The 17,898-nt window shown below is 40.5% G+C and overlaps 1 protein-coding gene across 5 annotated transcripts; it reads right to left on the reverse strand.

Moving 5' to 3' along the window:
* Positions 1-923: 923 nt before the first annotated feature.
* lrrc9 (leucine rich repeat containing 9) lies at positions 924-17,892 on the reverse strand. Of its 5 annotated transcripts, none has more exons than XM_042389112.1 (33): positions 17,387-17,891; positions 16,975-17,193; positions 16,594-16,734; positions 16,312-16,375; positions 16,144-16,214; positions 14,836-15,018; positions 14,490-14,645; positions 14,135-14,343; positions 13,894-14,025; positions 13,591-13,770; positions 13,336-13,456; positions 13,045-13,180; positions 12,810-12,950; positions 12,606-12,730; positions 12,015-12,200; positions 11,805-11,924; positions 11,478-11,669; positions 11,161-11,286; positions 10,826-10,966; positions 10,452-10,629; positions 10,085-10,305; positions 9,809-9,931; positions 9,578-9,708; positions 9,383-9,491; positions 9,163-9,296; positions 8,495-8,631; positions 7,787-8,004; positions 6,861-6,929; positions 5,815-5,940; positions 4,674-4,863; positions 4,290-4,446; positions 4,107-4,182; positions 924-1,092 (listed from the first exon to the last, which is right to left on the reverse strand). In XM_042389112.1, exons 1-32 carry the CDS (start codon positions 17,441-17,443, stop codon positions 4,149-4,151), a joined length of 4,527 nt encoding a protein of 1,508 aa, XP_042245046.1. In that variant the 5' UTR covers positions 17,444-17,891; the 3' UTR covers positions 924-1,092; positions 4,107-4,148. The 5 variants fall into 5 exon arrangements, 4 of the variants coding, with proteins under 4 accessions (XP_042245046.1, XP_042245045.1, XP_042245047.1 ...); XM_042389111.1 differs by lacking the exon at positions 924-1,092 and adding an exon at positions 1,789-3,644; XM_042389113.1 differs by lacking the exon at positions 924-1,092 and adding an exon at positions 1,789-3,671.
* Between the last annotated feature and the right edge of the window lie 6 nt (positions 17,893-17,898).

Raw genomic sequence — 17,898 nt, forward strand, 5'->3', positions numbered from 1 at the left:
GATGTTTCTTTAGTTGTTAGATACCCCTAGCACCTCAAAAATACTAAAAGTAATTAGGGGGAACTATAAAGCTGACGTGCCACGCCCAAGCCTTAGTTTGAACATGGGTGCATTTCATGAGTTTTTGTGCATCCTAAAGGCCTCAAACATGTGCTTGTAAAATAAAAACTGATGCACGAAATTCAAATGTATTATGTCCAGAATGATGAGAGATCCCACTGAATTTCATGAACATCAAAGCAATTTTATCCCAACATGGTCCTGCATTTGGGGGCACTATGGAGCCTGCTGACCACACCTGAGCCCAATCACTACAGAACTTTGCATTTTTCGCCACTTCTGATGTTTGTGCCAATTTTTGTCTTTTATCTGTCTTATTCCCTTTTAGCTTCTTTTTATTTCCAAATTTAACTTTTTTAATTGTTTTTATATGTCTTTTTAATTGTATTGCTTTTATATTCTGTTTTGATGCCTTTTTATGCTCTATGTAAACACTTTGAATTGCCTTGTTGTTGAAATGTGCTATACAAATGAACTTGCCTTGTCTTTTGTGAGTTTTCGAGCAACTCAAGTTCCTCAAAAATACAATGGCGTACTAGAATAATAACAATCTCCTAAAAAACAATAGGTACCCTGCACTTTCAGGGCCCAACAGTCCCCGGTACTTTGATACTCAGGCCCTAAATATCATAGAGTAAAAAAAGGCTGATACCAAATTGGCCTATCTACAAAAAGCAGACCATCTAACGGTGCTCTGAAAATTGATTCCTGATGAAATTACAAAAAATAGGTTATTTGTCTGTTGTTTGTTATTGTGTTACCTTGTTTTTTTTGCATTTGTACCAAGGAACACACTTTGAGTGATTGAAATAATGTGATAAATGACACACAAGTTCAATAATGTGATAAATCACACGCACAAGTCCAGAAATGAATAGCAGTTAAGATTTAATGCGCCCGCATGAGGCGTGCTCTCACCAAAAATGTTTACACAAAATAAAAGCATTTTCCTTTTCATTCTAATTGTCACTCTCAGTCCCTTCTTTTATCTGTATTTTCCTTCTCGTTCCCTCTTTATTCCAGGGAGCCTCACTGGAAACAAATTACAGGAAAATGACAAGCGACAACAATAACTCAATGACAGATTTCAAGAGAGGCAATATGGCAAGATTGTTTTTGAATAGAGGATGTGTGTGTGTGGGGATGAAAAATGAACTGGGGACATAATATGCACCTTCTGAAAACAAAATAATTTATATTTTGCTGATGACCTGTAGCTGGTTGCCATCAGTAGCCAAATGTCGAGAGAACATTTCATTTTTACAGCCGCAATTTCAAGTCAAGTGAGGATGTTGGTGTAATTGTAACCTCCACCGGAGCACTTCTGAAGTTAATACAAGCTGGTAAATGTGTAATGCAAGTGGAGTTTAATGTTGTTCCATCCATTACGTATACTGCGCATAATGCTTCGATAAGCATTGCACAAGATGCAGTATTATCTGCGGCATCAAACATCAATCAATGTCCTCATCCCTCTCACTTCACCCATGACACAACCCCCAACACTGGAACCTGAGTAGATAGCAGTGAAAACATGGTCCATTCAGCAATTATTCACAGAGTCTTGGACTAATGGTGCTCTGAATGCACAGACACAGCAAATGTAGGGAGTTAGTGGACCAGCAGTAATGGCCCCATACAGAGCATGTGTTTTTCTATGTGTACATGTGTGAGTGTGTGTGTGTGTGTGTGTGTGTGTGTGTGTGTGTGTGTTGGTGAGGATGAGAGGGGGGGGGGGGGGGGGGGGGAGAGCATCATCTCTAACTGATTCACGACAAGCACAAACACATCTAATTATGAATCCAGATTACAACAGCAGAGACCAACTCCCTCACCGTCTTTCTCCCCCCTCTTCCCCCCATCTCTCTTTCTCCCTCTTGTCCTCCTCCCACCCGGGCCGGGCTCCATATCAGGCAGATGAAAACATAACCTGTCACATTCCATCCCATTAAACCGGCTACGAACCATGTGGTCTGCTCACATGGAGGAGCGAGGAGAGAGAGGGAGGGAGATAGACAGAGAAAGCAGTGCATCTGGGTTCACTCAGAACTGATGAATTATTCACAATCTTTATGCTAATGTCATTTTAATGTTAGAAATACTGACAGATATGCAAAGAGAAACATACTGTATGAGGTGGTATACTCACTATACGCTTACTCTACATAGACATACAATTGCATTAAAAACATTAATACTTCTAACATATCCATACTGCACATACTGTACACAAATATAAAATGTGTAATTATCCTTTGCAATACCTAATGCATTAGAGCACTCTCACTGAGCCCCCAAATCTGTGCATTAGTTTCTTTTTTTTTTTTTTTTTCAGTGTGAGTCCATCAGATGCCATTTGATGTCAGGCAGAGCAAGGTAATGACAGTGCACTCACTTGCACAGTCATTAGCCCCGCTTAATGCTGGGAATTAACACAAATTAAGTGAAGTTAAGTACATGCATTAGAGAAGCTTGTTTGGGGAGAGCTTTTCACTTTTGCTGCCTAGAACTGGATGTTGCCTAACATGTTCATCAAAGGCTACACAGACAAGAAACACAAATACACAGATCCGTCTTCCACTGATAAATTATTACCTGCAGGGCTAAAGGTGAATTCATTGATGGCTGGTTAGCAGTGTCATACAGGGAGAGCTAATGGAGCTCTAAGGACACCTAGTGGTCACACTGACATCACTGATGCATAAACTCCGCAGCTGAGGTTCGTGGAAGGAACATTAAAGGAAATGTTGCTTCTTTTACCTTCAATATTACAACTCGTAAACCAATTCAAAGTGGTGTCCTTTGATGAAATGCTGATTTCTTTGCTTTTGGTGTTGTTTCATTTACAATTTAGGACATAGAGAATATTATCTAAGACTGGGTCCCAGCTAAATTATGTGTGTCTTCTAGGCACACAAAAAAGTACAGGTTTCAGGAAAAGTAAGACAGTAATTTAACTTAACAAAAGGTTGTTCAGACTGGTAAGAGCGGTCTGCACAGTGACAGTGAGAACGGCTTTCTTTCTCTGCATTATGATATTCATGCCTCAGTTGATGGATGAGAATGAATGTCATATTATCTAAATATTTTCACCATACATTTATTAGAGGTCCCAGAATGAAAAGGTTTTTGATCACATAGTACACGTCATATCTTCCACATTTACTGTGAGGATCATACTGGTGTTTCTACAGGACTACTAGACTAAACTGAAAGGATGTCAGGGAGGATTATAATCTCATGTGCAGCAGAACTAACATCATAAATGTCGAGTGGAGTGGGTGACTGGTTCATTTCCAGTTACAACACATGAGATTTGCCTATTAGAGGCGAAACCGCGGTGGGCTTTTCGAAAAGAGGCTAACATGATGAAACTGACAATCTCTGAAATCCATTTGGACCTCATTCAAGATTACATCTTTATCTGAGTGATTGCAGATTATTGTCCGCAGAGAGGTGTGCTAAAGCTGGATTATCCACTTGTTGGGGATGCATTTGACCCGATGGATGCAACATGCCAGCCTCACACGCCCTTACATCTGTGGGTGTTTTTTCACTTGTTTTGGGCCAAGGATGGGATAGCACTAGAAATGACATCAAAACCTCTCATCCTCAGATTACCATGGTTAGTGATCCACATATGTGGGTAGAAAATAAAATCACAGTCATTATAAATGCATTTGAAAGGGATGCACTACATGCACCCTTTAAGAGGCCTAATTTTCTTTATATATATATATTTATACAAATATTTCAAAGAGCAGCAAGGGTTAATTTATTAACATGTGAATTCCATCAGTTTTAAAAACTTTAGAAAGTTATTTATTGTTATGTTAAAAAAGAAAAGGCACTTGAATTGCCCTAAACTAAGAGAGGTATTTAGATGCTCATACTCATCAAGGAAAACTTAAAAACACCATGTGTATATATATATATATATATATATATATATATATATATATATATTTTGTCCTGCATTCCATGGCAGGACAAAAAACATACTATGGTATTTTACCACATCACAGTCAAGTCTGTCTCATGTTCACCTTTGGATTGTGTACTGATTGACACGGAGTATCTTCTGGCAGCTACATGGGTGGATGTTTACCATCATTTGGGAATCTAAAATACAACAATGTAGAATTTTAGACTTTTTCTTTTTTCTTAGACAGGTCTGACACATTTTAAGGAAACACAATCATATCTCTAGAAATTGTGGCTTTACCAACCTGCTGTCTTGCTCCTGGTTGGGATATGTGATGATGACTCTGTTCCCATCCAGAAGGAGACCTGCGGTTGGCAGGTTGCTTCCTGTTCTTCGGATATGTCTGAAAGTAATGTCACTTTGGCCGCTTCGAGCAGCATTACTGTGCTTGTGCTTCTTGTCTGAGATTGGGAGTAAACATAGGGGTAAGGGTTGGATAACTGGAACCAGGAGTGCCAATTATTAGGTACACTGTAATACTGAAAAGTCAGTCCTTTTTACTGTGCTAGAACTTGAAGAAACACAACCCTCCATTTAATCTATACATACCAATCTCAAGGCTAATGTTTTGCATAATTATAGTCATCAAGAAACTCATAATTTGCAAGAGGAGAGATGTCACACTCACACTTGTATGTGTAATGAGGTTGGGCCTCGTCCATGTTACTTGGAAGGATATCGTGGCCATGCATAAAGTTCTGCAGTCCTCCACTCATACTCATTCCTCTTAGAGGGGTGTTACGAGGCATGAGGGGTAGAAGTCCAGGTAGGTTTATTTCAGTAGCAGGAAGAGACGCTCCGGGGGATTGGGGCCATGGCTTTAAAGAAATATTAAATAAGGACCATAAGGGAGACAAATAATACTCCAGTATACATAATCAAATATTCAGATTATGTGTAAAATCGATCTTTTAAGTGCCCTAGGGGCCACATCAGTGTCTTTGCCCTTTCTAACATGTAACCCTGTTTCTCTTTTCTCCATCCTCCTATGTCTACTACTATCACTACAGTGTGCCCCTTCCACCCACACACTTGGCAGGGGATTTGTGATTAGATTGCTTGTCGTTCCACATATATAAGCATCTTATAGGGGAATAGTAATTACTACTCATCAACAACAATGTTCAAATTCAAACAAAATCAGATGCAGGAATAAACTGAGAGTGACAACTGAGATGGCAGTTATGAGAGTCAATAGGGGGTCTGTGTTTGTGTTTTTTAATGAGAAAACCCAGGATCCCTGCTCTGTCATTTCCACATCTACGATTAACAAGCAGAGGGGGTCGTGTTGACCTGGCTAATAGGGGGTAAATCCACTGGTGCATTATCGGCCGGGCACATTTCATCTAATCAGCAGGATGATGCCAGCAGGCTTAGGCTGCTTTTAATTCAGAGCTGCAGGAGAATTACTGCCCTGGTCTCTCATTACATGAACATCAAATCAGTCAGACTAAAAGAGTTTGATCCATGCTTTTCCCTTTTTTGGATTGCTGCTGTTGGTTGTTGTTATTGTTGCTTCTTTTAGTTGGACTAAATCTTACACGATATGGCCCATTATGGGGTTTTACACAAAGAGGGTCTTTCTTTATTTGTAATTCAGTCATATTCACTGTAAAATACAAGGAGGGAAGTAGAGCAGGAAAGTGTGGAGATGAAAGATTCCTTTCCTGCAAACTCACACTCCCTAACCATACACTTCTGTTTGATATGAAATGTGTATATGCATGTATGTGTGTGTATGTATGTATCTGTATATGTGGAGTTCTCACTGATGCATCTGCACTGAGGAGTTCAGCTCTGGTCCTTTCCTCCAGTGTGACCATCACTCCATCCAGGACCTGCAACCGTGACAGGCGAAGCACAACTGCTGGCCTGTGGAGAGAATTACGGGCCACCTGAAAGAGAAAAAATGCACCTGTTTTATGAAATAACCAGTAATACATTACTCTGACCCTAACTAACATTCGGCATTTTAATATTGGAACCTACTGAAGCCTGCCCTGAGACATCTGGGATAAATATGATGCTATGTGGGTCCCAACATAGTAATCATGTTCCTAACAGCTATTCCAGTGACCCAGCTGACAGCAGCAGATAGTTCCCTGCCCAGCTGAGGGCACCCTCTGGTACCCTCTGGGCAGGGTACAAATCCAGCCTGTCCAGCGACAGAACTGTTTGTTCCTCCAGGATACTGCTGCTGTGACTAAGTTGTGAGTGCGTGCCAGTGGATGTCCAGTGGAGAAGAGGAGACAGACTTTGGCGAGGGAACATGGGTGAAGTAGAGATCTCATGCGGGCAACAGCAGGAGTATTGTCTCGAGGGTGGCTGTTGGCCTCTACCCCCTGGCAGGATTAACCCCCCCTTATGGGAGGAGAAGGGGGATGGGGTCGAGCAGTAAAGAGGCCACCACAGCTGAGCATGGCCCTGTGGACGATGAGGAGGCCCTGGGCTGCAGGCTCTGCTCAGGCCTGATCCATGAGCTCCAGATGGGTGATGTAACTGGTCCAATAGCGGCCTGCCATTTGGTCAACAGATTTGTCTCTGATGCCGGCCAGTTTGAGGCAGAGCAGACGGCCCATCATGTAATCGCTTAATTTGGAACCACAGAGTTGCACTGGGTTAGTGTTATGGATTGTGTAAGTGAGAAACTGAGCCTATAAGCTTTTGATAATTTGTTTGAAAGTGAAAGAGTTCTAAGAGTCCTGTGACTGACAGCTACTGGATTCATGTCAACTGTGCAAAGCTTCCAATAGCAAAAGGACCACGGACACACACCTCATTCTGTTTAATGCACAAACAAACTGGGAATACTCACAGGATTGCCAACAACAGAGAGCTCGGTCAGCGAGGGAAGAACTTCTAGTTTGTCGAGCTCTGTGATGTCCTACAAGAAGTAGAGAAAAAAAGATTTTTTTCAAGTATTTTTTTCATTCCATACCTCCTCTTTTACCTTTACTTTCCCACTGGTTGTAGCTGGCTATGTGTTGATAATGGAGACATATGCATCAGGGCGGAACCTTTCATAATTTTGGTGTAGGGAGGATAGAAGCAGCTGATGGGAGAGATTACATGTGTGAGCTCTCATTAATCTCATGAGAGAGTTTGGGCACGCAACAGGGCATGGGGGTGTTTTCTCTTATTCCCAGATTTATGGTTGGACTTGGCTGTGATTCAAAGACACCCCCACTGTGAAGACCGGTGTGCTGGGATGATTGCTGTATTTTAAGTCTTAATTGAATGCATGAAAACATTAAGGAAGTGAAGGAAAGAAGGAACTGACAACAAAAAAGCAAATCACTCACCCTGTGTGAGAAGGAGATGCAGACTGAGAAGCTGATTACACGTTGTCCTGATTGTTCCCCTCTTTCTTCATACACACCGCCCTGACCTTCAATCAAACTTGATTCTCCTTAATGCTACCCCTCGCATGCCACAGTGGGGTGGTAATGACTCATGATTACTATACTTCATGTCTTACTTTGCAAATGCAGGGGAAAGTAATACTGCTGCGCGCTGAATAAAATATATTCTTAAACATCTGACACATTTCTCATATGAACCAATCAGTAGAAGTTGGTCGTAAACCAAAGAACTACACAAAAGCTGACTGTGACCTTGGTCGTCATCTCAGGAAATTACTGTGCAGTGGCAATTTAATTGAAAGTCTGAATATGCAGTTTTAAATAAAAATATGAATATGCATAGAAGAAATCCAGCATGTGAGGAGGCCTGACAGTGTACCTGCAGCTTGTTCATGCTGAGGAAGAGCTTGCGGAGTTCCGTCAGAGGATCTAGATGGTTGAGCTCCCGGATCCGATTCTCTGCTAGGTGCAGTTCTAGCAGGACACTCTGGGCTATGAAAGAGTTCTCAGCCAGGGCTTTGATCCGGTTCCTGTCTAACACAAGCTCTCGGAGCTGGTGAAGACCCTCCAAGCCTTCCACCTGGCTGATCTCATTACCTAGAGGGAGAGCAAAACTTATCAAAACAATAGAAATTAATCTCAAACAATAATCTAATATTTTTATAGACAAAATAGAGTAAAAGAGAAGAAAAAAGAAGAAGAGTAAATTACACAAATTCCCCCAAAATTGAAGAATTTAATTAGTTTAAGGCAATACAAACATTTGCAGGGTGTTTGTTGTTTTCCACTGGTCTAAAAGGCACTGAAATTACAGAGACAATTTTGAAGGGTTTCTAAGCAAAAAGGAAGAGAGGACAACTGCTGTAAGGTCGCCTTTGTGGGACAAATCACCCTGACAAAGCAAAACTCAATCAAAAGCCATCAAAAGCTGTTGAAAAGAAAGTCAGTCATTCTTTTCTTCAACTCTCCCACCTGGCCTAAGGTCTATGGGAGGCTTTTGCTTGCAGTGCTTGCCTTTTCACAGGCTCTATACACAGTACTTTCAACAGGCTTTGTATGGGAGGGGTGGTACGTGAACCCTACATACCTTGAAGGAAGAGTGCTTTAAGATTGGTGAGCCTGCTGAGCTGCAGATTGGCCATATTGGAGATGCCATTGTAACTCAAATGCAACACCTCCAAGCTGCCCATCAGCGGCTCGAGGCTGCCAGTGGGCCCAGCTTCCCTTAAACACAGTCACAGAATGACAGTTTACAACCTCTGTGGTTAAATGAACATCTCATTCTCCCCCCCGCTGCCTCATTTAACTGGTCAGACCTCACAGGTGCAGACCGCCTCAAAGCAATCACAGTCAGGGCGAACAAAAGTGTGACAGTCAGAGCGCTGCTTATGTACTAGTTTCTACAAAAGGACAGTGTGATTATTCCATTATTTACATGATATACCTGCAATATAGAAACTTCAAAAATATAAATTGATGTTTCAATATTTAGTTTATTTAAGGGATAATATGGTATATATAAACCAATGTTTTCACCTAGATTTCATTTGGATTTATGGGCAACAGCTCTCACTAAAATGTGGTTTAACTGTCATGAGAAGGTTCATACATTAGCTGGTCAGTGCTGCCCCCTAATGGCCACAGTCTACAATCGTAAGTTGAGGTAACTGTAAAATGTAAAAGGAAACACGTACATCTCAGTTTCATGTAATAACCCTTTTTGACCCTTTACTGAAATACAAACTATAATATTACCTGTTGCCTTTAGATGGGCTTTGTTGGCCGTAACCACTGGAGTGGACTTTGCTGTATAGCATCTGTCTGTTTGTCAGATGAGTCTTCTGCCTGGGCAGGATGGACTCAATGTGGTTGTAGTTTAAACACAGAGCCTGCAAATAAGACAACAGATATAATTTAGTTGTCCAAGGCTCAAGTGTTTGTCATTCTCATTTTTGAAATTTAGTGTAATTTGTACTTTGATGTTGGGAAGGTAGATGAGGCCCGAGAAGGAGGTGAGGTTGTTGTGGTCTAAGTTGACACTGCGCAGGCTACAGAACAGGTCAGCTGGGGATAGATCAACCATCCTGTGGGAATGAAAAGCGCTTTTTCTTAGCTTTGTCTTTTAACACCTCACTTTTTAGTATTGTAAATTTCAGATCCAGTTTATCACCTTATGGAGCAGGACTGCAGGGTGAGGTAAGTGATGTCTATGTAGTTCGAGTGGCCCAGCTTCTCTGCTACCATGTCAGTGGTTAGGCGTCCTCCAAACATGTCCTTCGCACTTTCACACTCAGTCACTTCCTAGAGAAAACAACAGCAAATAAAACACACTGAATATAATTATGTTATCACCACTACATTTTTTTAACAGGTTTCATCAGTTGCGGTTGTTGTCACATACCACTGCAACCCCATCCAGTGCTTTTAAGGAGGGCAGGTGGAACACCACATATATCCGGTAGTTTTCTAGTTTCTCCACTAAAGGATTCCCATAAAGATCCAAAATGATGAGATTTGTCAATCCCTGAAAAGAAGGGATTACATGTAAACCAAAAGAAGAAAGAACTACAGTATATGAGCTCAGGCAATACAACAAAAATAGAGGCAATACAAGTATTTTTCTAAAAAGTCATGAGATGTAACATTTTCTTATTTTTACAGGTTATTAGATGCTCACCTTCAGATAGTAGATGTCTCGTGATGTAGAAATCTGGTTGTTGCCGATGTAGAGCTCAAGAAGGGAGCGAACTCTCTGGATACCATGCAGGGAAGTGATACAGTTATTCTCCACAGACAGAAAGGACATGTTGGGTAGCTGGTCGAGGACTGAGGCGTCCAGACTAGAGAGTTGATTTCCATCCAGACTCAGTTTATTTAGACAGTGTAGGTTTGAGAGGCCTAGAAAAGACAGATAGAAGAGACACACAGTAATAAAGATGGCTACTGTGCTTTTAGGTCTGGGTTTCAGACATTAATAAAAAAATTGTAAATATCTTAATGCTGTGATTTTCCAACTTCATTGTCAAGTTGATATTGTGACTGACCACTGAGTGTGCTAATGCTGTTGTTGTTGAGGAGGAGCTCCTCCAGCTTCACGCAGCTGTCCAGCCCCTCCACTTTAGAGATGTCATTATTGTTAAAGGAAGCCCAACGCAGGTTGACCAGTTTATTCAGATTGATCAGCTTAGAAATCCTCTGGCTGTCAAGGTTCAGGGTGGTGATCTGGTCAAAATTCAGGGCCACAGGCACATCAGAAATGTATAGAATATTGAAGATGTTAATCATGTGATCCATTTTAATTCATAATTGTCATGTTATCAATATCATGCACCCCCTGGAGGCAGCAATCTTCTGAAACATTAAAAATGCATTTGTGTAATCACTCCCTCACGAGGAAACCTACATGCCCTTAGCTCACCTTTGCGGTCCAGTCTGGCTCCAGGTCTCGGCTGAGGCTCCAGGGTGCTGGACTGAGTAGACACAGGAGGTGGGCTGTTGACAGCAGACTGAGACTGCGAGGACGTTCACTGTTGGTACGTGAGTGAGCCAGAAGAGATGTCTGCGAGCAGAGTGTCAACAGGTCTGATTGAATTACAGCACATTCTGAAATATCAATGTTCACATACTGTAACCTTCTCTGGAGCATGTAACTACTTCACTAACGGTTTACACTTTGCATAGAAAAGCCCAAAGAAAATAAAAACTATACATTAAATATCTGTATGTAAACATTAACATCTGCAAAATCTTCACCTGGTTAATCTTGGACCCAGCAGCCATCTGAACAGCATCAGCAGCCTCTTCCTCTGCTACCAGCACATCATCCAGGTGTGTGAGAGTCCTGAGACGGCCCAGTACGGTCATTCTGACTGCCTCCGACTGAAAAGGAGCAAAAAAGCTTCAGTGTACATCCAACATGTGCCTTGCACACCATCCATAATTACAAGCCACTTACAGCATAATGCAGCACATACTGTATGTATATGCTGAATATGCAATTAGTATTATTATTTTTGAGCTTCAACCTGTTTGTATTTAGATTTAATTCCATTTTTGATCACAGAACGCACCCTGTTCCAGGGGTTGTATCGGGTGTCTAGTTTCAGCAGGGCAGGTGTGTGTTTTCTCAGCACAGCCGTATCCTCTCTGGCGTTGGTCAACTTGTTCCAGCGCACGTCAAGCTGTTTGAGCTGCCCCAACCCTCTCAGCCCCTCTAGGGTCACTAGGCGGTTATAGCTAGCATCCAAAAACTCAAGGTTGGGCTGCAATTTAGGTAAGAGAAAGAATGAATGTTTCCACTTAATACTATGGTCCAAAACCATAAACAGTATTTGCAAATAAAAATGCTGCTTCTTTGTGACTTTAAACACACTCCTTAGTTTAATTTTCACTCTTACCATGTGAGAAATGTCATCCAGGCGTGTGAACTCATTGAAGCTGATGGTAAGATGCCGCAGAGCTGTGAGGCGGGAAATCTCCTTTATCTTGCTCAGACTGTTGCCGTGGAGGTTCAGCACCTGGAGATTCAACACATTGATGACAACTCATTATGAGTGTATGAATTGGCTTCAATATCAAACTGTCATTTGAAAAGCCAGAATACTTACAGTGATCTGACTGAGGACATTGGCTCTGGCCACATTAAGGAGAATTTTCTCATCCAAGCTCAACAACCTGGGCTGTGGTTTCAGCATAGGGTCCATGTTGAGGACTTCCTTGTCCAGGATGATATCATTGGAAGGAGTACCATGTCTGTCTGTGTTACGGCCCAACAATGCAGGATGTTCTCGGTCCTAATAACAGCATGACAAAAGGCTTAAACGATGAGTATTCCTAGATAGGTTCATAATTATCAACTTGTGGTGAGTGTTGTGGTGAAATCAATTATAAAATGAATGTGCAACCAGTGAAGAGATATAAAAATCAGAATTATGTGTTATCATCTGTTAGGTAGGAACACTTAGGATTTAAAAATTGGCTTCAATTTTTCAAAAAATGCAGTAGAATAATAATACATCCAGTGCTTCCACTATATGGTTGTGCATAAAGTTATCTGTAAATTGTATATTATATAGAGATGCTATCTCTACAGGATGTAACTATGAGGAAGTACACACAGAAAGAATATAATTAGTCCAGTTATAGATGACCCATGTAACATGTCATGTTATCAAACAGTAAAGAAACCAATTGTTTACCCCAGTGATGTATTCAAAATATATGATGTACTCAGGCAAGACAAGCTCATGGTCAAACACAAACCACTGTCTTCGTCGGGGACTGCACTCAGAACCAGTGTGTGTTTTGGAGGAGCGGGGTCTCTCTGAATGAAAAAAACAATAAACACAGATTACGACACAGTAGTGAGTGAAAAATCTTTGTTTTCGTGCCTTCTGATATACCTTCACTCATTGCAGTTCTATGCTTAGTGTCCACATTGCGATACACAGAGAAAGCTCTGGGATAGCTGCTTCTATCCACCGGTTCTCCCTCTCGGATTGGCACGCTGTGACCCACAAACACTTTGCAGACAATAATCTGCCCTATGGAAAAAAAATGTAGCATTTTAGCTTTTAAGAAAAAAGTCTCAGCTAAGAGGAATTCAACGATATGATACTAGGAGCAAAATTAACCCACCATGTCTGAAGGGGATTGCGTCTGTAGTGTTCTTGGACAACCCTTGGTGGGTCTGGCTGAGTGTATACTCAATCCTGGGCTGTTCGGTCACAATCAGGCTATTGGATAAAGGTATAGCACCTTCTCTTCCCAAGGCCTAATTCAAAGTCAATATGGTAAAAATCAGCAAGATTTGGATTTCACGGAAAATAAGATAGATATTGTTTAAGTACTCGTGTAATTATTTCTGCACATAACAGAGGGGGATTGAAGGTGATGTGTAAAAATTCACAATTACAGTAATATACACACCTTTAATTGTTCTGGCGTTTTGAAGCCTTCCTCTAGAATGGACAAAATGTTGTCCTTCTCACTGCTTTTTTCAGGGTCAGCAATGTGGAACAAGTGCTCCAGCCGCCGTCTGTAATTCCTGCTTGAAAAGTTTATATTAGATTCAAACTAATAATATATGGTCCTGTAACTGTTACAATGATGACAAAAGTCATGTAAAGTTATTGGTAAAACCTCAAATATCATTGCTTTTCATTATAGCCCAGTTTGACTTACTGTGAAAAGGTAACAGACTCTTCACTGGCTAGCAAGGTATGAAGTCTGTCCTCAAAGCAAAGCCTCAAAGCACTGTTGTGGATGCGGATAACTCTATTGATCCTAATGCCAGTGATGCTGTGAATCTTGTAGTCCAAATGAGAGAAGCGGGAAAGCAAGAGGTCGCAACAGGAAGTAAACCTGTTGAACATATATCACAGAACATTGGGGCGGTCAGTGAAGTCTGCTTTAGATTTCCCCTTTACAACCATTAGTTACATGAGGATTGTAGTTACTGTACAATTAATAAAACCACATAAGTACCATGGGTCTGTGGAGCAGCCTTCTTCCAAACGAATATTTCCAACACTTTCTAGCTCCATCAACAGAAACTGGACAGTATACTCCATCCTGTTTGTGGCTCGGGCCAAATCCCGCTCATACCAGACTTCAATTCTGCATGTAGAAAAAGAAATATTACTTTTATGCTTGTAAGAAAAATGTAATGTATTGTAGGAAGCATTTCTAAATTCTCTCTGTATGTGATCTAAATATGCAAACTAACTCATCCAGTCTCCTGGTCCATAGCATCAGCCTCTCCTTCAGTAATTCTATCTTTCGGAGTATTTTGTGCTCCATGGTGGGATCACAACTGATGTCAGTTGTTGGGTCACTTCTGTCAGTTAAACCTTCCACCAGGTGGGGAGGTCCATCTTCAAATGTGCAGGCAGACTTCTTGCAACCAGCCGGCCTCTTGTACAGCTCACGTTCAAGCTAAGAATGCATTCAAATAAAAACAACTCTCTTAACACAAGAACAGCAATCTGCAGCTGAAGATCAGAGCTAAATAACTTACTTACCCTATTCTCTTATTACAGCAGCTAAAATAATTTCTAAAATGTTTCTAGAATTGTACGTACATTTTTGAGGGTGTGATTGAGTGTCCTGATGCATTCTTCAGGTAACTGCAACAGAGTTTTCTTCTTCTCTGTAAGACTGAACCGGGTCTCTGCCAGATTCCTCTGAGCAGTGCGTACACGCATGTTGTAATACATCATCTTCTTCATTACAGTGGACTAAAAGAAAAAAGAGAAGACTTTATGAGGGCTAAAAGATTCAACAAGATGCATAGATACAACAGATAAAAAACCCACAGAGCTTCATTTTAAAATGTGTATTTGTGATGCATAAAACAGAGTAAATGAACCCAAAAGAGACTGAGAGGAGCTCAGTTTAACGCAGGGTATCAACTAGTCTTCTCAATACCTCGGCTGCGTCCTTGACTTGCTTGCGCGAGACTTCGTAGGTGTCAAGACGCTGGAGGCCCGGCATGTGGTAAAGAACGTGTGTGGCATAGTTGCACAGCAGACACACTGGGTTTGGGGTTGACGTGGGGTCCTTCAGTGCCAGTTCTCTCAGATGGGGTAAACGGGCAAGCTGGGTCAGCTCCTGTTACAACAACAACAGAACACACAGGCTTGTTAGTCAGTAGGGTTTCTGTCAGTCCTGAGTCTGAGGTCGTGCCCTTAAAAAACCCCACTGCTCCCCAAAAAGAAATTAAGCTTTTTGATTATTTTTGTTTCATTTTAAACCAGAAAACCAGAAAATGTAAAATTGGTTGTTAGAAGCCAGATGATTTGGCACTACTGGAGAGATATGACATTTATTTTACAATGTGCCAAATGCATCCTTCAGTTAGATTATCAGTAATCAAAGAGATGGGTAGTACAATAGACAACATTTACATCAATCAGATGTATTGTGGCAACTTCTAAATGTAAAATGTAATAGGTAAAGTATTACAAGGAACTGTCGATAGCTCCTTTCCTGTTGACTGCACACTGAAAGAAACTTTAAATATTAAACAGATGCCATAATAAGTCAGACACTTCTTTTGGAACTTCCGTATTTTTTTCTCCCATTTCCATGGTGCAGCAGCTAAAAAGAAATGTCACATTGTAATGACAAAGGGACTTTGACGAATTGAAAAACACTCATGTTTGATTTCACATTTGTTGCAATACCCCGGGCACTCAGTGCAATGAAAGATATTCCCACAATCCACCTTTTGTCCCATTCCAGCCTTTGCTTTAAAGAATGCAATTATTGTCCGAGGTCGAGGTGTTAACTTCAATCACAGCTAGAGACACAAAACTTTTTTGTTTCCTGTCAGAATGTCCTTGAACAAGACAATGACTTGACTTGGTGTAAATGCTCTGAGTGAGGAAGTGTGTCTGCTACAGTATATGTCTAAAATGTATAACTGAATAAGAAGAACTCAATCCACATATAAAAAAAATTATTCATTTGTTTAAATAGATGCAGTTATGAATGCATATCATTGAATCTAGAATAGCAAATAATGAAATTATTCTTCTCAATACCTCAATGAAGGTCTTGTGCACCCAGTCAACTGAAGAAATTGAAAACCTGAACTGGCCAAGACCCTGACATTTCACAATAATTTTAAATGCCCTTTTTTCAGATCAAGGATTTTGTTAAGATTTTAAAAAATAAGTATGAAAACTTCTTTACAGAAGGAATTTGAAAGCATATTTCTGTTTTTAATCTCACCTTAAAGGAGCTGATCTTGTTCCCGGACAGATTAATAGTCTGAAGGCTGACATTAGGATCAAGGCGATGCCCTTAATAGAAGTAAAGAATTATTTAATCTTTTTCAAACAGCTCACTGAATCTCAATCAATCTTGGCAGAGAAAATACAGAGGATTGTAAAAACCTACCAATCTTTTTAATATTATTGTCAGCAAGGTTTAGTTCTTTGAGGTTTTGAAGTGTGTTCAAGCCCTTCAGAAAAAAAAAACACAAAACAGAGAACTGATCAAAAGTGGGAGCATGCTACTCTGACAAAACATTTACGGTCATATTAACTGATGTGATAAATTGTGTAAAAATTCAATTTTGGTGAGCTAAATAAAAAAAATCAGAAACTAAATTCCCAGAGTAACATAGATAGATAGATAGATAGATAGATAGATAGATAGATAGATAGATGTTCTCCAAACCTGTATCTGTGTTATGCAGTTATTGTTGAGCCACAGGACTTCTACGTTGATCTGCAATTCTAAATTATTTATTTCACAGATTTGATTATCGTATAGATAGAGTTTCTCTAGTTGAAGGCAATTCTGCAATCCGGATATTCCCTGCAATAGGAAGAAGATGGTGAAAATTACATATGTGCAGGACCTACAACATACACTCAAAATATTCTTTTCATTTGATTGCACAGAGGGGGAAATCATGATTACAGAACCCCTGCAATGAAACAATAAATTGTATTTATTTTCAATATAAACCTTGGGCTGTAGTAATTAAAAGAAGTAAGTATTATTGTTATGAGTAGGGTAACATTACTTGACATTTTACCAGCATGAAAAACTTACAGTCAGATGACACTGGACTACCCAGAGCTCTCGGAGCAGAGGACAGCACTCAAGACCCTCAATCTGTTTTATGTTCTGTCCTACTATGGTAAGTTGGCAGAGCCTTGGGAAGAAGGAGAGCCCAACCATGCGGGGAAATCCAGAGAAGAAGATCTCCAGGGAGCTGATATTACTCCCTTCTTGAGCTATTTTTTCATAGGAGACTCCATTGACCATGCACTGTTGAGAAAAATAATTGTTTTTAGCAAGGCCTCATCACTTGTGAGGAATAAACAGAATGCAGTAAAAACATAATGACAATGGAAAAACATTTTAACGTTTCAGCTCTTGTATTCAGTTGTTGGAAGTAGTTAGTAGTAGTTAACATTGGATATTAACCTAACTTAGATACCATTTATAATGTTATACTCACCAATTCTTTAACTACCTCCTCGTCACCGCGTTGTTTGTGTTTCTCACTCTGTATCATAACTTTCTGTACTGAAATTGAGTGCAGCTGAGCTAAAACTAACTAATTAGCTGCTAAAAAGCACATACTTGTATTGTATTTTATTGATAAGTCTATTGGGAAACTAAAAGAAAAGTCGTGACAGTTAGCTCGCAGAGAGGCACCGTACGTTACCTGTAACTGAAGTCAGTGAGCAAAACACAAATTAATGTCGCCACACATGAAAGCTAACTGTGGCTAACTGTTTAGCTCACGTCTCAAATGCCTATATTCACCTAAATTAATTACAAATTCAACCTTGCGTGGCGGAAAGAAAGCACTTATTTTCCGAGACGAATTGCATAACACACAAACTCTCCGGCTCGTCTCAGTTCAGCGGTGTTTGGCATCATGTCGGTATCCAGGTAGGAAGTCTGGTTGCTAGGGAGCCATGTTGAAACTTATACCTGCCGCGTGAGGGCGCCACACTGCAAGAT

Source organism: Thunnus maccoyii, chromosome 16 (genome assembly GCF_910596095.1).
Source record: "Thunnus maccoyii chromosome 16, fThuMac1.1, whole genome shotgun sequence".
Classification (NCBI taxonomy): Eukaryota; Metazoa; Chordata; class Actinopteri; order Scombriformes; family Scombridae; genus Thunnus; species Thunnus maccoyii.

Excerpts from the sequence above, each read along its gene's own strand:
- lrrc9 (XM_042389112.1), bottom strand. The coding sequence starts at position 17,443 with ATGATACAGAGTGAGAAACACAAACAACGCGGTGACGAGGAGGTAGTT. Across the intron at positions 13,181-13,335 it reads AAACGCCAGAACAATTAAAG|GCCTTGGGAAGAGAAGGTGC; the intron begins GTGTGTATATTA and ends ACTTTGAATTAG. Across the intron at positions 9,492-9,577 it reads CTGCAGTCCTGCTCCATAAG|GATGGTTGATCTATCCCCAG; the intron begins GTGATAAACTGG and ends TCATTCCCACAG.